We start from the raw sequence: 25,195 nt of genomic DNA on the forward strand, positions 1-25,195 counted from the left end.
TGAACAAATCCTCTTCAGCAGCTGGAGGCGAAGATGGGCCACAGAAAGCCTTCCCCGGAGGTGATCTTCCTGCAACAGAGGCCCAGCTCCCCACTTCGCTCAGGCAGGGCCCCAGGCACCAAGCAGGGAGCGGCGGGAGCCTGGGTCCAGGGAACAGGCCCCCCCTCCGGGGAGGGGAGGTGGACTGTATGCCCCCAACAGGGTTGGAATGGGCAGAACCCCAGTCAGTTGGTCCCCTGGGCACAGACCCAGGGTCTTGAAGAGGTGCAGTCCAAAGCCATGAGCTTGCCTCCCTCCAGGCCCGCGCACTTGAGACCCGGCTGGTCCTTGTCTTCTTCTGGGAGTCTGGGGAAGGATGAGAGGAAGGAGGGCGCTCAGGGTGTCGCAGGCCCTCCAGCCTGCATACCCACTGGCCAGGCCCGGGGTGTGGAAGGAGCCCTGCGGCAGGAGTCGTGAGGATGCCCCTGGCTCAGCACTGGGTGAACCAGTAAACCTCTCTGAGTCGCACACATGTTTCTCATCTGTAGAACAGGGTGCCAGTCCTGCTTGGGTGATGGTACTGGGGGTCTAGATAAGGGATGGGGTGGTGGGGACTAAACAAAACCAGGCCCTGAGCATGGGTATGGGGTTAACCGAGAGGCATTCAGGCTGGGGTGGAGCAGGGGGACTGAGTGTCGGGAGATGGTGGCTCCAGATGGCAGTGGGGGAGGTGTCTGCAGGGGGGAAGGCCTCCAACCCCCCTTTGGCGCTTGCTGTGATGTTACTCTGGTCACATTGGGGAGCCCATGCTAGTGGAATAGGGATAGGAGGCCCCCCCCCACCCCCCCGCCCACAGTCACTCACAGCTGGGGTGGCAGGGGGCCCCCGTCGATCCAGTGCCAGCCCTGGGGGCCTCGCCGGGCCCCCACCCAGGAGTACGTGGTGACAGGGTATCTGCCCAGGAAGTCCTGAGGGAGAGAAGCAGCTGGTCACTTCTCTGGATGCTGGCTCGTCTCACCAGGACTTTTGTAAGTTCCCAGCTGGCCAGGCCAGAGAAGCAACTCAGCTCAACCCAACTTGCCCAAACACCAGGAATCGGGAAGTTGGATGGGTTGCTTGCTGGTTGCCAGGTGCTGCACTCAGGATGGGGCCCAGAAATGGGGGCGATCCCATCTCAGCCCCCAAGGCGAGGGGATGTGAATGTCAATCCCTACTGAGCAAGAGGAACAGAGGCTCCGAGAAGAGGCGGGGAAAGGCATGAGCAAAGCTGGGAGGAGGTGAGTGATGGGATGGATCAGGCTGCAGGGGCCTCCTGGGAGCAGATGGTCAACAACATAATTGCCAGCAAGAGCACCAGTTACATTGTCTCAGTTCAGTGTGAGAACTGATTAAGACCATTAAAAAAATAGGAAGTCCATGGAGCACTACAGGGGAAAGGTGTAGCACGGGGCTGTAGTATGTGCAGGGTCACAGAAAGTGAAAAAGCTGAATCACAGTTGTGGCTTGATTATAATAATGAAAAAGTATGTACATACAGAGACACAAACATGAGGAACAGCAAGAATGAAAACAAGTGTGTTAGCTATTAGAAATGATCATTTTAACGATTTATCCTTGATGTCAGGTTTTTAACAAAACATGGTATTAACGTTAAATTCAAAATTTTCAACTTGTTTTTCAATTGCAATTCAATTACACTTAAAAGGTGTTTCTACATTGAAATTCCCGGTGCGATGCTGCCGGTCCACACTGGCCCAGTCCTTCTGGAACATAACTTGGGGCTACGCCCATAACAAGATCAGGAACACGGTTCTAGTCACTTGGATGGGTGATTCCACGTTGGGGAGTAAATCCAAGAGAATAAAGGGGAGTAAATGAATTTACCCGCAGGTAACACAGTCCATTTATAAAGAACAATTGAAAGCCACCCAAATGCCCAGCAATGGGGAAATAACCAGGCCAATTATGGGATAGCAACACGATGGAAAATTGCAGTGCTGTTAGAGATGACAAGGACATAAAAAATGTAGTTACGCAAGAAAATGTAAATATGAAAGGATGCTGTGGAAAAGGCAGACCACACCAGCAATCGCACCTCGCCCACAATGATAAGAAGCATATAGTCACGTTAGTGAAGCGGGTGGTATAAATGGATTTAACGACATAGTCAGGTCTTCCCCAGAAAATGGTTTCAGTTGACAAAGATGAAACCTCTATTTAACCCTGGGAATTAGCAAGTGAGTACTGGAGTGATGACCGTGCCACTCCTATTCATCCTTAAGTCTCACTCACCATGGACCAGCAGAGCCCAGCAGTCGGCCAGCTCAGCAAAACTGCCTCCCCGTGACCCTGCCGGTAACCACCAAGGGCCCCGGCCAACACTGGGCCACCACCACAGCTGTATGCCCCAGAGGTGTAAGCACACATACATCTTACTCCCAAGGGAGCACCAGCCAGTCAGTAGCTGTGAGGGGCCAGAAGCAACTTCCAGGTAACCTTGCTAAGCTGACCCATCTGAGATCCCAGAGATCAGACGGCATATGAAAATGGAGAGTGATGAGAACAGGCAGGACACACACAAGCCCTGCCTTAGCTGGCTTTTTCCTCTTGGCTCCATGCCCCCAGCTGGGGCCCATGGGCAGGGCTGGGAGGGGAGCTCTGGAGAGGATGAGGCTGGCCCTGAGGTGTGAGTCAGAAGGCAGAGCAGCCCAAGCATCTTGCTGCATGGCTGCACAGACCTGCCCTCCGGGGAGAGGTCAGCTGCTGGTTGGGAAAGGCACACCAGGGCTTAGAGGCGAGCTGTCACTGTGAAGCGTAGAGCTTTGGAGCCAGGCTGTCCCACGTTCAAACTCTGGTTCTGTTGACTTGCTGGGCTGTGACCTAAGGCAGCTTACCCAGCCTTTCAGAGCTTCAGCAAGGTCCACTGTAGAATGGGGACGTTTGCAATGAGGCCCGAGATAGCATGTATAGAGCCCAGGGCACAGAGTACACACTCACTACATCCCCTCTGTGGAGGAAGCCCCATTTCTGCTGGGTGGTGTGCAAAGCTTTGCGCCCTGCTCCCCACACGACCTCATCTGATGCTTACAGCAATGCCAAGGGCACCCTGGCCTTCCTGTCCTAGCTCTGGCCTCCTGGTGACAGGAGCCTTGGCCTGTCCCATGCAGCAATACCCTCTCCATTCGGCCGCTTTCCCTTGTTGTCCCACGGGTCAGGGCAGCTCAGACTCCATTAACCTGTTCTCACTGATAGAAAAAATAGTGGTGTGGGAAAAGCATTGTCAAGAATTATATGCCCTAGCCGACTTGGCGCAGTGGATAGAGCGTCAGCCTGTGGACTGAAGGGTCCCAGGTTTGATTCCGGCCAAGGGCACATGCCTGGGTTGCAGGCTCGATCCCCAGTAGGGGGTGTGCAGGAGGCAGCCGATCAATGATTCTCTCTCATCATTGATGTTTCTATCCCTCTCTCCTCCCTTTCTCTCTGAAACCAATAAATAAATACATTAAAAAAAAAGAATTATAAATTACAGAAACTTGCACTCAAAGGACTGCTCGATAATGATGGCACAGCGATCCTGGGGCCTTGCCACCTCCCGCGGGTGCGTCTCCAACTTTCCCACCAGTGCGGGGAGGGAAATTCTGATCCTGGGCATAATGTACTTGAAATCTCATGTTTTACACCTTAAAAGTCAGGCGAAGTATTTTCTATATCTTCATACACTTTTTAAAATTGTGGTAAATTACACAGCTGGTGTGTACATTTAAGGTAGCTTCTCCTTTCCTCACCCTGCAAAATGAAGCTGTCATGGAGCCAATGGAGAGTGGGTCTGAGATGACATAGGTGGCCTGAAACTCTCCTTTTTGCTAACTGAGCAAAACCCGCTCTGGGGATGAGCCGTGTGCACTCCCTGGTACCATGGCATGTCCTGGGGCTTGTGCATCCCAGCTCAGGAAGCTTGGCCTTTGCCAGCCTGTGCTTCCCACCCCTGGCTCGGCACCTCCCGGAGCTTCTGGCCCTGGTCCAAACCTGGGGAGGATTCCAGAGCTCAGTCAACACAGGCCGGATTTTAACTGCCTGGACCCAAATCTTAGTGTGGGTCTCTCTGCAAGGGGCTTTTTAGAAGTTCTTTTTTGGAAGGAGCTTATTCAGGCCCTGTAACATATTTTCTGAATATTTACTTATGTTTCAATCGATTGATCCTGTGTGTTTTTTTTTAATCTGTTAAACCCGGCTCCCCTTTTGAGGACCCACTAGCCAGGAGGCCATTGCTCAGTTGAGGTCCAAGGTCATTCTGGATTGACCATGACTGATGAAGGCCTGAAGGGCACTGGCTTTCTGATGACACTTGCTGTGCCCAGTGACTCTGTCTCAGGAAATGGAAAAATGATGCAGGGCTGCCAAGTCCCTGCCCTGCTAGGCTCCCTCCCCAGCTTCAAGCCATCTAGGGACCTGCCCATGTTCCCACTGGTTTTTAACTTGCAGGTGTGATCAGGCTGGGTCCTTTGATGCAGGGGCCTGGATAGGTTTCTCTGCCCAGCCTGATCTCATCTCACAATGATAAGAACTCAAGGTCCAGTCCAGGCCCTGGGCAAAAACTGTTTTATACCCATCTCTTACCTCCATGGGCTAGAAAAAATCAAATATCACTCGAAATCTTGCCTCCTCTACATGCCAACTACCATTAAAATATTAGCATGTTTATTCTTCACATCTATATTTACCATAGTGGGAAATTTTTTCAGTCTACTCTGGACCTTCTTCATTTCACCATGTTTTTTGAGATATGTTATTTCTACTACTATAATAATCTATGTTCACTGTAAAACATTTTCTCCAGCAGATTTTTATGTCTACTTCCAGGAGTTCTTCCAGAGAAAAGAAAAAGACAGAAGTTGCGCTCCCTGTGGTATGGGGCAGAAATCGTTTATTGCAGAACTGAGCGGGAGCAATTTAAGAAAATGAAATTGTATGCATACAAAGATCTAAAATTCTTGATTAATGTCTGCTTCACTCATTGCTCTCTTAGCCATCAAAGATGGAGGCTGTGCTGTTCAGGCTCACCACTGAATTCCACCCTCCCCCCAAAACAATATAGAGAAAGTGCTCAATAAAGATTTATTGATGCTGCATTTTCCTAGATAAGAGAACAGCTAACATAGATTCTTGGCACCTAAATTAGATAAAATGAAGTCAAGGTCCTCTTTTATAGCCACTCTCAAACCCACCGGTTGGATTATTATCCAGCAAATAGTCACTCTTCTCCCCGCTCCCCAGGGGATGGAGATCCTATGCTGTCTGTCCCCGTGATGTTGGGCTTGGCCTTGTTATTTGCTTTGGCTAATGGAATGTTAGCCGATATAACATCAGCAGAAGCCTTAACCGGTGCTTGATTCTTGCCCTTCTGCCATTTTTCTTATGAAGACTTTCCCTCGGGTAGAAGGACCAGAGAGTCACGGAGTAAACCCCGCTGGGCTCAAGGCCAGCCCCGCAATCTGTATCTGAAGCTGAGCTGTCTGACAAACCAAGATCAGCCCAACAACAGTCCTCCCACAGATCAAGACATGCTGTGGTCTAAAGTCACCGACTTTAGCGGTGATTTGTCACCCTGCGTTATTATAGCAAGACCTGAATAGCATACCCACTAAATGTAATTAATTTTTCATATAACCTCCCAAGAGTAAGCATGTGTCTCCCTCAGATCTGCCAGCGCAGACTGGTTCCTAAGCTCCCTGTTGGCTCCATGGCCACCACACGGGACGAGGGCAGCCCTGCTCTGGTCCTCCAGGTCCACCTCCACCTCCACCACTTAGAATGAAGAGGAAATTGAAGGCCTTGGCGATCAGAAGTCTAGTGCCCCTGCGTGCCACTGTCTTTCTCCAAGCCTGGTGACTTTTTCTGAAATGTGGAGTTGGACTAGATCCTTGCGATTCCTTCCAGGGCTAGCAACCTGTACACTGTAATGATACGCACACCCCTCCACTGCCCACCCTCCTTCCCTCCCTCCCTCCTTACCTGGGTGTGGCTCAGCAGGGGGAGGGTAGCATGGTGGGCGGAGCAGAAAGCCTGGCTGGCCTCCCAGGCTTGAGCTTCAGTAGAGAGGTAGTAACAGTGCTCCCCAGACCACAGCCAGCCATGGGGACACGGCCGGCACACGGCCCCTGAAAGCAGAGACCACAGGTGAGCTGCAAGGTAAACTAATGAGCTGAGTGCGTGCTCCTTAAAAATATTAAAACCTGGCCACCGCCTTGACTGAGGGGCAAGCAGGTGGGCAGGGACTGCAGAAGGCTGTACAGTTTGTGTGGGGCCCAAAGACCCCCAGGCAGGGGCTGACCCCCGACTGCCTGTCAAAGCACAGCTGGGAGGAGGCACCATACCTGTTCTAGAGGCCAGGGCCACAATGGCAACCGTGGACACTGCCAGGAGCACAGCCATGACCGCCAGGGCCCAGCGCAGGGACTTCATGTACATGGGCAGCCCTGGGGAGGGGAAGGGACAACCAGGAGAGACAGGTTAGAACCACTGACTTATACCCCAGCATCATGCCCACAGGAGCACCCCCACCCTCGGCCCAGACACCAGGATAAGCCACTCGATTTAGGTGAGAACAGCCTATCTGGGAGAAAAATGCTAGATGTTTACTTCTTAAATAAGATCCTATTCAAGAAAGAGAACAAGCCCCGGCCAGGTGGCTCCGTTGGTTAGAGCGTTGTCCTGATAGGCTAAGGCCAAGTTCAACCCCTGGTCAGGGTGCATACAGGAGTCAACCAATAAATGCAGAAACAAGTGGAACAACAATTTGATGTTTCTTGCTCTCTCCCTTCCTAGCTCTCTAAAATCAATAAATAAAAGTTTTTAAAAAGAGGACAAATAACTGGCTAACAAGCATTTACTGTGCAGCTAATGTGCCCTAGACACGGTATAAATTCACAAGAACAGGGCAAGGCCCCTGCACTCAAGCAGCTAATAGACTGGGCAAAGGTACCCGGAGATAAAATTACAAATGAGAGAGGAACGAGGGCTAGATTTGGAGTTTGACAGACCTGGGTTCAAGTTCTGACTCAAGAGTTCTTGGTGTTTTCAGTTTTAACACTGAAGTCACACCTGCCTCTTTTGTCTGTCCAGGTCTGGAGGCCACCAAGGGAAGCCTCATAGGTCCAGAGAGCACTTCGCAGGCTGCAGAGCACTAGGCAAGTGTGAGTTGTCAGCAGCCCAAAGCCCCAGGGGCCCAGATGGCTGGCATGAGGTTGCAGGGGGGAGGGGGGGGGGCACGGGACCTAACCACATCATGGATGACCTTAAAAACACTATGTGCTAAGTGAAAGAAGCCAGACACAAAAGGACATGTGTTATATGCAAACCCATCGAGACAGACAGTAGACTAGTGGCTGCCTGGGCTGGGGGATGATCGCTAGAAGATACAGCACTTTTCGGAGTGATGAAAGTATTATAAAATGGACTGGTGATGGTCACACAACTCTCCATATACTAAAAACCACTGAATTGTATGCTTTAAATGGGTGAATTGTGTTATGTAAGTCATAGCTCAGTGAAGGTGTTACCCAAATAAGCGATTTGAAAATGCGTGGAATAAAAGATACATAAACTGCCAGTCTTAAAATAACAAAAGCAGAACTAAAAAGTCTGGAGAAGCAAAGGAAAATAACCCTGCCAACCACCTCAGTAAATATACATATTGTGATGGAACAGTAAATTCAGCTCCAACCTTTCAGAAAACAGAGCAGTAAAAAATACAGTCAGTTACTAAAGTCGCAGACACCTTCCACACTCAGCTGCAACGCAGACCTGGGAGACGGCCCCCCGCAGCCATTTGTCTCCCAAACTTCCAGGCAAAGAAGAAGTCCTACACACTCCCTTTAGAAAGCAATTTTTTTTTTTTAAGTTTCTATTGATTTTCAGAGAGGAAGGGAGAGGGATAGGGATAGAAACATCATCCATCGGCTGCCTCCTGCACGCCCCCTACTGGGTGGGGATCCAACCCGCACTCCGGGCATGTACCCTGACCGGGAATATGGACAGTGACCTCTTGGTTCCTGGGTCGATGCTCAAACCTTGAGCTGAGCTACACCAGCCGGGCTAGAACGCAATTTTTAATCACACAAGTAGCAAATACATTCTCCTTGTAAAAAAAAAAAAAATGAAAATACAGCCTGGCTGGTGTGGCTCAGTGGTTGAGCATTGACCCATGAACTAGGTCACTGGTTGATTCCGGTCAGGGCACTCGCCTGGGTTTCCCCGCTCCATCCCCAGGAGGCAGCCCATCAACGATGTTTCTCCTTCACCGAAGTTTCTATTTCTCTATCCCTCTCTAAAAATCAATAAGAAAATTTATGAAAGAAAATACAGATGAAACCACTACCCTTCCCCTCAAAACAAACCAACCAACCAACCAACCCTCCTACTTACCGTCCAAGGCTTAGCTCCAGGAAGCTTTCCCAGCCACTCCCTCGGGGCTCCCGGTCCAGGATTGCTTATTTGTTTCTATCTTTTCCAGGCTCTTTCTTATTCCCTGCCGATCGCCTCCCTGCCCCACCCCGCAAAGAAACGCACACACACCCTAACTGTCTCAGCAGAAGTGGCTGCAGGGATGAGTGGGGGCGGTGGGGGGTGAGACAAGTGTTCCTCGGTGCACAGTGGACGGAGAGGGAGCCTGAGCTGCGAGCGGGCGGCCCGGAGCCGGGAGCCGCGGACTGCGCTCCCGCCCCGGGAACCGCCCCCCCCTCCCCCCCCGGGCTGCTCAAAGATGTTGCGCAAAGACCGGGGCTGTGGAAGTTGTCGGGAGAACGTAAGGGGGAAGAACAGTGGTTGTATACTTTCATCGAAAACCATGTGGATTATAATTACGTAGACCAGAATGCTGCCAGTTCCAAGCCAGAGAGAGCACAGGTGGGGTCGGACACTAGGAAGGTCGCCCGGGTCCCCTAGTCCCTCCAGAGCAGGGCCCAGGGCTGGTGGCTGTTGGGGACCTCGGGCTGCGAGGCCGACCCGGCGGCGCGCGTACCTATGAGCCTGACAGCCGGGTGCAGCTTCAGGTCGCCGTCCGCCTCGGCGCGCTGCAGCAGCGCGGCGTCCTCCTTCCCCAGCTCCTGGCGGCGGCAGCGGCACGTGGGGCAGCCCGGGGACTCCGCGCCCCCTTCCGTGGGGCTGCTCTGGCCCTCCGCGTCGAGGCCGTGCTCCGCCCGGGCGGCGGCCAGTGGCGAGCCGCGGCTCCACGTGCTGCCCAAGGACGCGGTCCGCGGCAGGAGCGGGTACACGGGGGCGGCGTGGCGGGAGAAGGCGGGGGACTCGGGCACCGGGACGGTGATGAAGCGCCGGGAGGGCGCAGGCGAGGGCGTGCAGCTGCCGCCGGCCGCGCCCACGGGCTTCACGCGCACGTCCACCTGCAGCTCCACGGGCGCCCAGCTGCCGGGCGCCGGCTCCCCCGGCGCGGCCCAGGGCACCAGCTCGGCTCCCGCCGCCTCGCCGTCCCGGGGCAGCTCGGCCGCAGCGGGCCTCGGCGACGGCGGCTCGGGGCCAGCGGACAACTGGCGGCGGAAGGCGCCGTAGCCCAGGCTGGCGGGCAGCACCCGCGGGCGCGCGGGGCGAGGCGAGGGCAGCTTCTTCCCGCCCGAGGGGTCCTGGCCCGCGCCGGTCGCCTCCTGCACGGCCGCGGCCGGGCTGCTCTCGGGACTTTCTGGCCGTCGCTCCTCCGCGGGGGCCTGCGGCTGCCCCAGCCCCGGCTCCTGGCTTTCCAAGGGCTCCATTGGCAACTCGGCTCCGGCTCGGTCTCCTCTGGGTGCCGCCCGGGCTCCCTCCATCCCGGGCGCGGAGTCGCCGAGAGACGCACGGTGCCGCTCACCTGGGCCCAGGTAGGGGTCCGTTTCGCCTCCCGGGTCGGGATTGGTCCAGCTGAGCGGCTGAAGTTGTGGAACCACGCCCCTCCCCGGGGTGCCCCACCCTCCAACCAGCTCCCCTCGGGGATTGGCTGCAGTTGGGTTGGCCACGCCCCCCAGGGCCCCGGCCCCTCCTTCGCCAGGCAGCGGGGAGTGCGGGGCGGAAGGGCCTGGGTGTGCGGTTTTCCGGGGAAGGTCTGGGAGCAGCTTTCAGGGAGAACCCCGAGCCCCGCCTGCCTCTTCGCTCTTCTTTGTGCTGCGTCCCACGCACTTCCTCTCCCACCCCAGCCCTCAGGCTCCGGCGCATTTGGAAAGTTACAACTTGGGCGGGGCGGGTTGGTCAAGTCTTGCAGAGATCCTCAGACCCCAGAAAAACCAGGGGCTCCAAAAGAAATGGGGCGGCCTGCGGAAAAGCAGCCGAGCGGGTTGTCCCGACAATGTAGTGAGAGGAGGGGCGCCACACCTGAGAGGATCCCCGACCCCTTCCCGCGCAATCCCAGGGACAGCTACTCTGGGGGCCTGACTCCTGCCAGCTCGCCCCTTCAAGACTGAGGAATGAAAATGTGCTTTTTCTTTATATATATTATTGATTTTTTACAGAGAGGAAGGGAGAGGGATAGAGCGTTAGACACATCGATCAGCTGCCTCCTGCACACCCCCTACTGGGTAGTATGTGCCCGCAACCAAGGTACATGCCCTTGACCGGAATCGAACCAGGGACCCTGGAGTCCGCAGGCTGACGCTCTATCCACTGAGCCCAACCGGTCAGGGCAAAATGTGTCTTTTCATGGTGGCAGGAGCTGGTCCCCTGCCAGCCTGGTGAAACGGAATTCTTGGACTGGAACCCGGATTCTTTGTCCGCCAAAGTCAAAGAATGAACCCACGGACAGAGAGTAGTATAGCAAAGGTGGACATTTATTGAAGAACAAGTACAGACTCCCACATGGGGAGGGGGGAGGGTCCCACTGAGTTCCCTTTCCCTATGGCTTATAAAGGCTGCAGAGCCTGGTGCCTTGGCATCCCCGCTGATTGGTCACTACTCCCTTAGACTGGATACTATAGTAACTCCTGAGCTCAGAGGTCAAACACCACCAGGGACATGTGATGCCCTCCTCCCTCATTGTTCTTTTCTGTCTGGCTTTCTTCCGTCTTCTTTATTTTGTAAATATTATAGACCTTTTTGGCTACTCCCAGCTCCCTTGTCTTATGTAAACACAACTATTGCTGCTCCCTGCACCTGGCTTCCTTGTGTTATGGAGATGTACCTTCTCCCAATTTGTAGCCCTGTGTTTTTCCATGGTCCCCAATTCTAAAAATTCCCTTCGCCTGCCTATATTCCCCTAAAATTCCTGCTTCGCTGGTGTGCTGGAATACAGGTTTCCCAACCCTGCCAGTGAGCTGAACGCCATTAAAAAAAAAATAACAACAAATTCCTGGCTGGGCTCCACCCAGTCCTACGGAATCTCACAAGGGGAAGAGGTCAGTGGTATTTTTATCAAGTGCCCCAGGGTAGGATTGGCAGATAAAGTACAAGCCAATCTGTTAAATCTGAATTTCAGATAAACTAGAGGTTTTGTGTGTGTGTGTGTGTGTGTTTATAAGTATGTCCTAAGTGTTGTGTGGGATACACTTATATTTTAAAATTGTTATCTAGAATTTAACCTGCCTCCTATATTCTTATTTGCTAAGTCTGGCCACCCTACCCCAGGAACCTCTGGAGAGGCATGAATCAGATTCCCCCTTGGAGCCCTCAGAAAGAACCAGTCCTGCTGACACCTTGATCTTGGGCTTCCAGCCTCCAGAACTGTACATTTCTGTCTTTTCAGTCATTCCGTTTGTTATGGGAGCCCTAGGAGTCACCTGTCCAGATGGCTGCCTGCCCCGGGACCACTCTCCCGACTCAGGTGGTCTCCGCACCCCCACCCTTCACCATCGCTGGCTCAGCTGTGCCATTCAGATTCTCTCTCATGAGAAGTTGGCACTTGCTCTGAGTGAGATGCCCAAAGGTGGAAGTTGTCACGAGTCTCAATAGGCTAGCTCTCTGGAGAGGAGGCCCACAAACTGCCCCCAGGGCACTGGAGTCTCTCTAATTTCAGCCCTTCCTAAAGATTGCTTGTTTAGCCCTTTCCGGTTGGATGGGCATCCTCTGGTGCATCAAGAAGTCGTGGGTTCCATTCCTGGTCAGGGCACATGCCTGAGTTAGAGGGCCTGCAGGAGGCAGCCGATCACAGTAAGTAATGTTTCTCTCTCTCTCTCCCTCTCCTCCCGGTCTAAAAAAAAAAAAAAAAAAAAAAGATTGCTTGTTCAACTCTGGATTTCTAGGACCCTACCCTCTTTACCTTATTTGTTTGTTAGTTTTTGGTTAATACTGACTGGAAGATATTTTTTCCACTGATTTTTAGAGAGTGGAAGGAAGGGAGGGACAGATTAAGAGAGAGGGAGAAACATCGATTGGTTGACTCCCACATGCAGGGGGTCAAACCTGCAGCCCAGATATGAGCCCTTGACCGAGAATCAAGCCTTCAACCCTCCATGTGTGGGCTGATGCTCTAACCATTTAGAAACACTGGCTGGGGCTTCTTTATTTATTGAGTTGAGAGAGGAAGGGAGAGAGAGACAGAGAGACACTGATTTCTTTTTTCACTTATTTATGCATTCATTGGTTGATTCTGTATGTGTCCTGACGGGAGATCTATCCTGCAACCTTGGCATATTGGGATGATGCTCTAACCAACTGAGCTACCCGGGCAGGGCTTTTCTGCTTGAAGTGAGCATAACGTTCACCACTCTGATTGCCAGTGGAAAAACCCCAAGTCCAACCACCACTGCCTTGGGCCCCGCGGGGCTCTCTCGGAGATGAGCATCAGGCTTTGGAGTAGCTTCCGTTGTGCCTTCCATGGCAGAGTCACAGGGGCCCTGGCATCACAACTTCCAAGGCCATTTACAACTTCCATGGTGGTGAACCCTAACGCAGGTGAATCGCCCAAATGTGTCCAGGGGGTCCGGACCCTGGCTAGCCAAAAAGAACAAGTAAGTACTGCAGTCCTTTCCTCCATCCTTCCCTCTCACTTTAAAACCCCCTTTCTACCACACCAGCAATACATGCCCGTGATTCAGAAGTTAAATATTACAGAAATGCACACTGTGCAAAGTGAAGGTCCCCAGTACTTCATGCCCCAGAGACCTCCATTACGAATGTTTGGGTGTACACTCTCCTGGCTCTTTCTCTATGCACACCCTGACCTCTATTGTGATGATATGTAGATATTTTTTATTTCCAAAACTTCCCTCACAATGACATGTAACCTAGACCTAGTTTATTTAAGCCGCCTCCCTCCAGTGCACATTCGAGCTGTTTCCATTGGTGACATATTGCTGCAATGCTGCAAATGCCACAGTTATAATTCAGTGACCATCCTTGCACATTTAAAAAAAAATCACATCTCTGAAGCTATTTTCAGAAGAGATTAATTAAAATGGAACTGCTCAGCCAAAGGGTGCTCCGACGGACAATGCCACAATGACCCAATTACTTACAAGAGAGCGGGTGGCTCCCCACAGCCTCACCAGCACTTGAAATTATCAGTCTCTTAGTCTTTCCCAATCTGGTGGGTGAAAATATGAAATTTCAACTTGCATTTTAAAAAAATATATTTTATTGATTTTTTTACAGAGAGGAAGGGAGAGGGATAGAGAGTTAGAAACATCGATGAGAGAGAAACATCGATCAGCTGTCTCCTGCACAGCTCCTACTGAGGATGTGCCCGCAACAAGGTACATGCGTTGACCGGAATCGAACCTGGGACCCTTCAGTCCTCAGGCCGATGCTCTATCCACTGAGCCAAACCGGTTATGGCTCAACTTGCATTTTTTAATTATAAATGAGGTTGAAGTTCTTTTCATTTGTTAACTGTGTTATGAGAAGGGTCTTTGCCAGCCTCAGGGCTGTGTGGAGGGCCACTGGGCCTCCTCCAGGTCACCAGCTGGTTCCAGGAAGTGATTCAGTAGGAACCAGGGTTCACTGGTCCAGGGAGGTGATGGTATCTGGCCTGTCTAAACAGACCAAAGCGTTCTAAGAGCATAAATAAACCATGGCTGGCTGCTCCAAAGAGGAAACAAACATGCCCACCCCTGGCATTTGGAATCTTCTAGGGCCCCTGGACACAGATAACGAGGAGGATGGGGGTTTCTGCATGGCCAGCTCCCGGGCACGGTCAGTCCATCCTCACATTCCATCTGCTCAGAGACTCAGGGGCACCCAAGCCAGGATGGCACTCTCACCCCCAGCTCCCCGTCCCTCACCTGGGGACTGTCTTCATAGCACTCAGCACTGTTTTCAGCCACCTGTGCACATATGCGTCTTGTTATTTAATGTCTGTCACTGGCATTAAATGCTAGAAAGCATTACTGTAGCCCCAGAACAGAATGGTATCTGGTATGCCCATCCTTGGTTCTTGGCTGGTCACCCCGGTGAATATTTGTGAATAAAAACTGCTGAACAGGTGCTTGACATACCTTGTCTTTATTATTTCTCTCCCTCAATTTTTATTTGACAGATATTAAGCATTAAGAAAAATGAAAGGAGCCCAAGCCAGTTTGGCTCAATGGATAGAGCACTGGCCCTTGGACTGAAGGGTCCTGGGTTTGATTCCGGTCCAGGGCCATACCTCGATTGCAGGCTTGATCCCTGGCCCTGGTCTGGGTGCATGCGGGAGACAACCAATCGATGTGTCTCTCTCACATCAGTGTTTCTCTCTCTCTGTCTCTCCCCTTCCCTTCCACTCTCTCTAAAAATCAATGGAAGAAAGAAAAATTAAAAGAATAAAAACAAAAACAAAAAACAAACAAACAAAAAGAATAAAAACACTTGAATACCCTCCACCTAGACTCAGCAGTTAGCATTTCACCATATTTGCTTTGTCTTTATCTTCATGCAAACATACTTTTGTGGTTATTTCCATGAAACATTTGCATGGACTGCAGACCTGGAGAAATTTCACCCTTAAATACTCAGCATATATATTCTATGAACACACGTTTCTACCTAAGTACAGTGTCATTCTCACACCAAGGAATGAGCAATTAGTCCATGCTAGATGATATGTACAAGTCATATTTAAATTTCTCCAATTTTTTCAAACCAGGATCTAATCAAGTCTCATACATTGCATTTGACTGTTATGTCTATTTCCTCTTCCTATTAACTGTGAGGAAGGCATGAAAATGCCTACTTTACAGGTGAGGAAAGTGAGAGTCAGGGAGGTGGAGTAACCTGCCAGACCACGTGACTCTAGGATGGGAAAGTCAAGCTGTCTTCATGTGTCTCTGCCTCCCAAACATGTCTCTTCTCCCTCTTTCCTGCATCTCACTCCCCTATCTGGGTTCCCTAGAGGTTGCATTTCCAGATCCTGGTGTGTCTGGTCCATGCAAGTCATGGCTGGGGCCACGGTGGAGGCGCCAACCCCATTACCTAGCCAACTAGGCTTCACTTTCAAGTCCCTCCAGCCACACCCCCGCTGCAACAGAGATTGAGAAAACATTCCACCTGGGTACCTGCATGCTCACCCAAGGAGACTTAAGGAAGAGCCCTAACAGGCAGAAAAACATCTCCCTGAGTCATCAGCTGCTGCTCTCTGCAAGTCAAAACACAGACTTGCTGGGAGCTCCACCCCTAGAATTCATTCCTGTAGACTGCAGTGCGCTAGGATTGTGAGTATAGCTAACGTGTGTGAGCAGACAGCCTGGTGTCTGATCGGCCAGACCCCAGCAGCAAGCTAACCTACTGTTCGGAGCGTCTGCCCCTCATGGTTAGTGCACATCATAGTGACTGATTGAACAGCTGAATGGACGGTTGGACACTTAGCATATTAGGCTTTTATTATATAGGAGTATTGATTATATTCTCTATGCTGTACTATTTTCTTTAAATATATTTTTATTCATTTCAGGGACTTTGCTGAATACTATTTTTTAACTACCAATTTGTACTTAATCCCTTTGTGTTTTTCACCAAGTCCCCTAACCCCCCTCCCCTTTGGCAACCCTCAATTTGTTCTCTGTGTCTAGGATTCTGTTTTTGTTTTGTTTATTTTGTTTTTTAGATTCTACATATAAGTGAAATCATATAGTAGTTGTCTTTCCCTGTATGACTTATTTTACTTAACATAATACCCTTTAAGTCCATCCATGTTGTCACAAATGGTAAGATTTCATTCTTCTTTTTATGGCTGAGTAATATTCCATTGTATATATGAACCACATCTTCTTTATCCAATTGTCTATTGGTGGCTTGTCTGGCCGATTGATTGCTTCCACATCTTGGCTATTGTAAATAACACTGCCATGAACCTAGAGGCACATGTATACTTTTGAATTAGTGCTCTGGATTTCTTCAGATATATACCCAGAAGTGGAATTGCTGAGTCATAAGGGAGTTTTATTTTTAATTTTTCGAGGAACCTCCATACTGTTTTCCATAGGGGTTGCACCAATTTGCAACCCCACCAACAGTGCACGAGGGTTCCCATTTCTCTACATCCTCTCCAGCACTTGCTGTTTGTTGATTTATTGATGATAACCATTCTGACAGGTGTGAGGTGGTACCTCATTGCAGTTTTAATTCGAATTTCTCTGATGATTAGTGATGTTGAACATCTTTTCATTTTTTAATTGGATTGTTGTGGGGGTTTTGGTATTGAGTTGTATGTGTTCTTTGAAAGTTTTGGATATTAACCCTTTATTATTAGTGAGTATCTTCTCCCATTCCATAGGCTGTCTTTTCATTTTGTTGATGGTTTCCTTTGCTGTGCAAAAACTCTTTAGTTTGATGTGGTCCCATTTGTTGTTTTTTGCTTTTCTTTCCCTAGCCGGAGGATATATATCAGAAACGTTTTTATTAAAAGAAATGTCAGAGCTTACTGTCTATGTTTTCTTCTAGGAGTTTTATGGTTTCAGGTCTTACATTTAAGTCTTTAATACATTTAAGTTTATTGTGTATGATGTAAGAAGGTGGCCTAGTTTACATTATTTTTGCAGGTATCCAGTTTTCCCAGTGCCATTTATTGAATAGACTGTCTTTACCCTATTGAATAGTCTTGCTTCCTTTGTCATAGATTAACTGACCATGTAGGTTTACGATTATTTCTGGGCTTTCTCTTCTGTTCCATTGGTCTATATGTCAGTTTTTATGCCAGTGTCATGCTGTTTTAACTACTACAGCCTTGTACTATAGTGATACCATGTACTGTGATCCCTCCATCTTTGCTCCTCTTTCTCAATATTGCTGTGGCTATTTGGGGTCTTTTGTGGTTCCATATTAATTTTAGAATTATTTGTTCTAGTTCTGTGATAAATGACATTGGTATCGTGATAGGGATTGCATTGGATCTATGGATTGCTTTGGGTAGTATGGACATTTTAACGATGTCAGGTCTTCCTATCCATGAACACAGTATATGCTTCTATTCATTTGTAACTTCTTCAATTTCTTTTTTCAAGATTTTATAATTTCTGAGTACAGGTCTTTTACCTCCTTGGTTAAATTTATTCCTAGGTATTTCATTTTTTTGATGCAATTGTTAATGGGATTGCTTTCTTTTTTTAAAAAAAAATATTTTATCGATTTTTTACAGAGAGGAAGGGAGAGAGATAGAGAGCTAGAAACATCGATGAGAGAGAAACATCAATCAGCTGCCTCCTGCACATCCCCCATTGGGGATGTGCCCACAACCCAGGTACATGCCCTTGACTGGAATTGAACCTGGGACCCTTCAGTCCGCAGGCCGACGCTCTATCCACTGAGCCAAACCGGTTTCGGCGGGATTGCTTTCTTAATTCCTCTTTCTGATAGTTCATTGTTGGTGTATAAAATGAAACCAGTTTGTTAATATTAATTTTGTATCCTGGTACTTGACTGAATTCATTGACCAGTTCTAGTAGTTTCTGGTGCAATCTTTAGGGTTCTCTGTATATAGTATCATGCTGGAAAGATGGCTGACTTTAAATCAGACTAATCCTACTCATCAGGTTTGTTACTTTACTGCTGTCAGGAGAGGGCTGGTGAGGTGCTCCCCTCAGGGATGCTCAGCCTTCAGAGTCTAGGTGTGTGGCACTCCTTGGGCTTAGGAGCTCACAGCCTGCACTTGAATGCACGCCCTGGTCAAGAGAACCTCTGCTGGACCCTGGTGGATGAGGATCAAACCAGTGGGAAAATGAGAGAGAGGGAAGTGAGTTGGACCCGTTTTTGTCCTAATTATGCACATTGTGTGTCCTGTGGCTGAGCAGAAGTTGTCTGCCATTCAGCTCTGGCTGACACAAACGAAAGCCTTCCATAACGGCAAACTGCTGGAGGAATATCTTACCTCTCTAACAATCTTGGACCAAGTTCATGGACTCCATCAAGGTCCACCCTTCTCCACAAAGAAATAGACACTTCTATTCCTGGGGGCCCACCCGAGACCCCAGGCCACCAGGGACCACATCACATGCCGTTTGTGACCATAAGAACCTAGCCTGCACATCTCAACTGTAAATCTCCATACACAACCTGGACAGGCGTGCCACGGCCCAGATTGGGGGATTAACCATTATCAAGTGGAAAGGTCTTGCTCCCATTGCTAACAATTCTAAATTTCATGATGAACTTCTACACTTGGGAAGAAAATTGAATTTACTGTTTTACCATAAAGACCTGTTAGTGAATGGGAGTTTTCGGGGTAGTAACTCTTAATCGTTTTTGTATGGATCCCTTTGTGAGTCTAATGAAAGCTGGGAGCCCTCTCCCTAGTAAAATATAAGTATACATTTTGCAGTTTTCAGTTTTCAGGGTCACAGATCCCCTGAAGCCCACCCATGAGCAGTGATGGAAGAGCTCCTGTTCTGCAGGGTGAAGCTCTAACCAGCTGGCTCACTGATTGCTCTGTGTTTTTGCCCATGGCGCTTTCATAGGCCATTTGAGAGCAGTTTTACCTGTCTCACCAGGTTCCCAAACTGGGATTCTGGATGACTTTTATATGCAACAGACTTGAAAACCATGGCTCAGGTAGCATGGGAGCCAATTTGGCCACGTTGCTCAAGAATTAAGCACTGAGTTCCAGCCAGAACTGTAACAGTCCTGCGAGCAAATTATGTAAACTAGAACAGGCATTTACGCTATTGTTAACTTCAGGGAGGCCTTCATCGTGATGATTAAGAAAGCTTATACTTTCAAGCCTGAAGGGGCAACCTCCTGCAAGGTCTATGACAGCTCACACTGACTGGGTCGGCCAGGCCTTCCACAGACCCGTGTTTCTCTGGCCTGTTTGAAACCTCCCTCTCCTTTGTGGTCTGGGATGACACATAAATTAGAGGCTGTCTGGCTTGTTTGTCTCTTAGAGATTTTATTGGTTACCCGGGGATCAGACACAATCTTGAGACAAACCTGCACACACAAAAAAAGCTTTCTAATAGCATTTATCAGTTGAACTTCCCCTGTCCCTCCAGCATCTCCTCCTGTTACCATGGCAATGGGTAGAAGATGAGGGTTGTAGTGCTATCTTCTTTGGGGATCTTCCTGTAGGTTGATTTGTATACCCCCTTCTCCATACATGTATTGGAGTCCTAACCCCTGACTCCCCCTAATGCGACCTCACTTGGAGATAGAATCACTGCAGATGTGATTAGTTAAGGTGAGGTCATTAGGGTTGGCCCTAACCCAAAATACTGGGTCCTTAGAAAAAGGGGAAATTTGGGGACACACACACAGGGAGAGCATCCTGTGAAGGAAGACAGATTGGGGTGATGTGTCTACAAACCGAAGAATGGCCTCCAAACCAGCAGAAGCTCAGGGAGAGGCATGGAACAGATCCTTCCTTACAGCCCTCGGCAGGAACCAATTCTGCCGAGACCTTGATCTTGGACTTCAGACTCCAGAACTGTGAGACCATATGCTCTGTTGTTCAAGCCACCTAGTCTGTGGTACTTTGTTACAGCGACCCCAGCAAATGAATACAGAAGTGAGCCGGGGCCCACAGAAGCCGAGGAGACCTGGGCTGGGGCTCCGGGCAGGAGCCTTTTCTCCAAGGAGGGTCTGGGCACTCCCCGCAGGCAGCAACGGGGGCCCGTCTGTGCCTTTGTGAGAATTAGCAACACAGCGACGCACAGCCTGAAGGACTCAGGCCCTGCTCGCAGAGAGCAGGTGAATTTGAAAGGTGCACCCCTTCCTCCAGCACACAGCCCCCTGCCAGGTGGCAGTGGCTTTGTGACCAGATAAGGGTAGAATTCCAGCTCCCAATGGTGCCCCAGGGCAGGCTCCCCGTGTGACTTACATAAACATACAGGGCAGCTGATTGCTTGATCTCTCCTCAGGTTGCATCTGCTTCTCTTTCTATCCACACTATTGTCCCACATGGGTGGGGGGTTTGTCCGGTCGCCCATGAACGGCAGCAAAAGCCCAGAGCGATGGGTAAGGTGCTAAGTGCCCCGACTTCTATTCTCGGTGCCCGGAACCCCAGCATGCAGGCCGAGCCAGCTGCCGGGCGTATGGGCGGTGCCTATTGAGAACCTTCTTTTCCTCCCCTCACCGCAATGTCAGACCACGGGAGGGAGGAGGTGACCCCCTTTGGGAGCCGAGTGCTGGTGGAGAGACGTTATCCCCTTAGAAGGGGTGGTGCTTTCCCTCCGTGAGGCCAATGTGGGGGCTGCAGGAAAACCCCTCGTAAGGATTAGGGGTGTCTGAAGGGGGAGAGGCGACTCACCTGGCCTGAATGTTTGCTGAGCTGTGGGGCATACCTGCTCCTTGGGTCTGTGCCTGGAGCGGTTGGGATGGGGGGTAGCTCTTGGGGAGATGGTTCCAGGAAGCTGGGAGCCTGCCCTCCCCTCTCTGTCTCCAGGGTCGATAACAGGTGCACTGTCTCCCAGAACACCTTACTGACGACCCCCAACAAATAGTGGGGTTTCCTAAGCCAGCAGCCTTACAGACAGGTCTTACGCCTAACGGGGGCTCCCAGAACCAAGGTCAGGGGGGTCACAGGCTTCCCCCTTTGAAAGGAGGAGGGTACTGCCAACAGGAGGCCCCTGGCGATGTTTGGACCAGAACGCCCTTCCTCTGTGGAGGGGGTCACCAGTCCTCCCCCCAACAGGGTCTGGAATTGGGCCCGCTCCCCACCAGAGGGCTGCCCCTCCTTGTCCCCCCAAACCAGAGCCTTCCAAAGTTGCCCGCTAGACGCCTTCCGGTCAGAAGGTAGCCGTCTGACTCGCTGCCACTAGATGGCGACCCTGTAAAGGCAAAGCCACGGGCACAGGCGCCGCCACGCCGGGCCGCCTAAGGCCCCGGGACCGAGGACCGCGGACCTTCGCCCAGGCGGGGTGCCTCGAAGGATCAGGACTAGCGAGGCTGAATAACGGGGCGCTGCTTTCCTGTCCGCCAGCCCAGGGATCGGGGCAGGGGGCGGTTCCGGAGGGCAGTTCCTCCCCTGGCCCAGGCCAGGGGACCCGACCCCGACCCCCTCCCCGGAGCTCAGGCTGTGCGCAGAAGCAAGTGGCACTTCGCCGCGGGATGGGGCACCTGTTGGGACAAGGACTTGAGCCTTGAGGGAGGAGAAGAGAACACCCGCCGGAGGGCCGGGGCCTCGGAGGCACAGCCCCCGGGTCAAGGCCACGGCCAAGGGGGCGCCGGTGCGCAGGGAGCAGCGCGCGACCCGCAGGATCCGAAGGCAATTAATTCGGCGTCTCGAAATGCGCTTGGCAGCTCGTGGAACTGCTGCGCAGGCCACAGCCCCAAAACCACGGTTCTGCGTGCGGATGAGTGGAACGAGGCGCGAACAGGGCATGGTTAGCGACATTTCTGCAACACGATTAGCCCTCAGCTGACGTCAGTGCACTCTGCCCCGCGAATATGCGGGCCCAGGGGCCGGACCCTCTGCCCAGGACGCCAGGTGGGGGCGCCCCCGGGCCGTGGGTGCCGCCTGTGGGTCATCGACAGAGAAGGAATGAGGGTGGGCGGGGCTTCAGAGACACTTGCTCCCCTCGTGGGTTCCAAAGCCAAACCAACGGATGTACGGATGTTAAAAAAAAAAAAAGGCTGTATTTTTATTCCATTCAAAGTGGAAATAGTTTTAGTTCTACAGGAAACTGCTTATTCTTACAACACTCACTGTATTAACTCCAGTTTTGTTTAAAAAACAAGTATTTAAGTATACTCAAAAAGTGCTTAGAAGCACATACTAGTATAATATACCAAACTTAAAGAAAAGTTGTTTTAAAAATGTATATATTGTTTGCATGAAAATAGCCTATGTATTCGTTTTGTAATTAGAGCATCTGTGTTTATTTTTGTCGATTTGGGGTTTTTCCTTCAGGTGGAGCTGTTTTCCGTCCCTTGTCCCTTGCAGGTCCTGCTACCCTTAGGGAGAGGGCTAATGCAGACACAGCGGTTAGGGCAGGGTTGTTACTGAGATGTCATTCGCCTCCAGCAGTCAGTCTCTGGGCCAGGACTGGCTTTTCTTTTCTTTAAAAAATATTTTTATTGATTTCAGAGAGGAAGGGAGAGGGAGAGAGAGATAGAAACATCAATGATGAGAGGAAATCATTGATTGGCTGCCTCCTCCACACCACCTACTGGTGATGGAGCCCACAACCTGGGCATGTGCTCTTGACTGGAATCAAACCTGGGAGCAGTCCGCAGGCCGCTGCTGTACCCACTGAGCAACACCAGCTAGGGCCAGGGCTGGCTTTTCTTGACTGCAGATTGTGGTTCTGTCAGGAAGTGCTAAACAGGTTTGCCCTTTTACTCTCAGAGCCGGTACCCAGGCACTTGCCTTTGTGATGAGTGGGGCCTGGTGGTCTCCCACCCAGGAACCAAGAGGCTGGGCTCCCATCCACACCTCTCGGTAGACGCACACAGACACCCGTTCTGCATGCACTTCTGCTCCCTGCTTTCTTCTTGGTTTATCTTGGAGATGTTTCAGATCAGCAGAGGCAGATGCACTCTGTTATTTTCAAAGGGCTGCTTTCACTCTTCCCAGGTATATATGGCGAACATTTGCTGTTCTTTCTTGACCAGCAGCCGGTCCCCTTTCTTCCGGCAGCAGGAGCCTGTATTTCTCCACTCTCAGTCCCATGTTTTGGGAGGGGGTGACCCTGAGCCAACTCCAGGCATGGACCTACGACTCAGACCTTTACCACAGTCATTGGTTCAGGGATGGACACAGGGACAGGGTGGGGACAATGCAGTCAGGGCCAGGACTGACCTATGAAGGGAATAGGAGCTCTCTTCTGCAGGCTCTGCACCTGGGAAGGGGCAGTGCTGGGCATTTCCCATTAAATGGAGTCTGAGAATGAAGGCAAAGTGGAGAAGAGCAGAGACAAATTATGAGAGAGCCAGTGCCTGTCTTGATGACATAGTTTAAGAGTCTGGTTCAGCTTATACCTGGAGCCTTCCCTCTCCACCTGAATTTTCAGTTACATGAGCCATTGTGGGTAGGGCTTTCTGTGAGTACCCTGTGGGTACTCTTGATGCCAGAGTCCTGGTACAGAAACTGGCATCAAGAATGGGGGCTTGCTAGTGACCATGGAATACAGAATTGACTGAAGAGCATGTGCTGATATACCAAGGTTGAGGGTTCAATCCCCAGTCAGGGCATATACCAAAATCAACCCATGAATACATTAATAGGTGGAACAAGGGAATTCTCTCTCTCTCTCTCTCTCTCTCTCTCTCTCTCTCTCTCTATCAGTAAATAAAAACTAGAAAATAAGAGAATTGACTGAGCCAACTCAAGATGGACACCCATCTCCTCTTGGCTACAAATTGCCCATTCTTGTTATGCAGTCTTGAAGCAACGAATTACATTGTTCCTCAGACTAAGTGTTTTTGGCGCTGGGAGTCAGGAGGCTAAGTAACAGTTGATGAGCTTGTCTGCTGTTTTCAGTAAGATCATACATGCAGGAAATGAACAGGAGATTATGACGTGGATAGTACAACGTGGATGCAACTTGATGACATTATGCTAAGCTAAATGTCAGTCACAAGAAGAAAAACACTGGAGTATTCTACTTATAAGCCTTATCTAGACTAGTCGAATTCACAGGGAGAGAAAGTAGGGCAGAGGCTGCCAGGGGCGGGGGGAGAGGGGAATACGGAGCCGTTGTTTAATGGGTCCAGAGCCCCCGTTTTGCAAGATGACAGTTCAGGAGATGGATGGTGGTGATGGCTGTACAACACCGTACACTTAAAAATGGTGAAGGTGGTACATTTTATGTTATGTATAATTTCCTACAAGTTAAAAAGCACATACGCAGAAGGAAGAAAATACAGTTTTTTTTTTCAGAGATGTCCCTTCTTTCTGCCGTGGCCTGCGGCCCAGCATGGCTGAGTCTGGTCAAGCCACAGTGGAGAAGCTGAATTTTCTTCCATGAGCTGGAGTTACGGAGAGCAAAGGCTGAGGGGCAGAAACCAGGAAGAGAGGAGGTGGGATCAGGAGAATAATGACATGATCCATGTATGAACTCTACATATATGAATTTGCCACTCTTAACAACCCTCTGAGGAAGGTGCTGGTTTACAGATGAGGCAAAGAAAGGCCTGAGGAAGTTAAATGAACAAAGGGGCAGAGCCAGGACTGTGACGGGGCAGGCAGTGGCTCTGTTACTACACCACTGCATTGGGGAGCCAAAGGCCTGACATCCTAAGGGAACCGCATGGTTAGAGGCCTGGGCTCTGGCTCCAAAGGCTGGTGTTGGCTTCCTGCAGCTCCTGCTGCCCCTTCCCGCCCCCCCCCCCCCCCCCCCCAGCAGCAGCTGTGCCTCAGCCCGGGTGCGGAAAAGTGGACGTGGGATTGAAAAGCTGCCACGCTTGCCCACCCCCGTCTTCACTGTCAGCCTTTAACTCCCATGGACTCCCTTCCTGAGGACAATCCGGGAGCAGCTGGGGGAAACACTGGCTATGCAAAAGGATTTGCGCTTCCGAGACTGTTCACCACAGTCCTCTTCAATGTGCGTAAGTCCAGGAACTGGCAAGCCCACGCTCATTCCCTGGGCCACAGTGGCACTGGCGATGTGTCTCCCAGTTGGCTCCGAGACTGGGACATCTCTTGGCCAACGTGCTTTGATGACACTCCTTATTTCTGCTTCGGACAATCTATTTCTGCGCACTCCTTGGGGTCCCAAATAGGGCTGAGTATAAAGATTGGGCTGCGCATGAGAGAGATTCGGCGTGGTCCCCTGGCCTGAGAAGGGGCTGATGGGAACCAGCAGAGGACGAATCACATCCCCAGGAACGTGTAGCAAAAAGGACGGGACAGAGGAGTGGTCCTTCCCTGCTGGGGAGACGTATTCTAGCAAGACGAGCC

At 50.8% G+C, this 25,195-nt stretch overlaps 1 protein-coding gene across 1 annotated transcript; it reads right to left on the reverse strand.

The window, feature by feature from the left end:
- Positions 1-123: 123 nt before the first annotated feature.
- KLRG2 (killer cell lectin like receptor G2) lies at positions 124-9,794 on the reverse strand (the record flags this gene model as incomplete). Its single annotated transcript, XM_081102466.1, has 5 exons — positions 124-345; positions 844-947; positions 5,992-6,137; positions 6,354-6,455; positions 8,999-9,794. 5 exons carry the CDS (start codon positions 9,792-9,794, stop codon positions 225-227), a joined length of 1,269 nt encoding a protein of 422 aa, XP_080958592.1. The 3' UTR covers positions 124-224.
- Positions 9,795-25,195: the final 15,401 nt, after the last annotated feature.

This window comes from Myotis nattereri (genome assembly GCF_964212035.1).
Source record: "Myotis nattereri genome assembly, chromosome: 11".
Classification (NCBI taxonomy): Eukaryota; Metazoa; Chordata; class Mammalia; order Chiroptera; family Vespertilionidae; genus Myotis; species Myotis nattereri.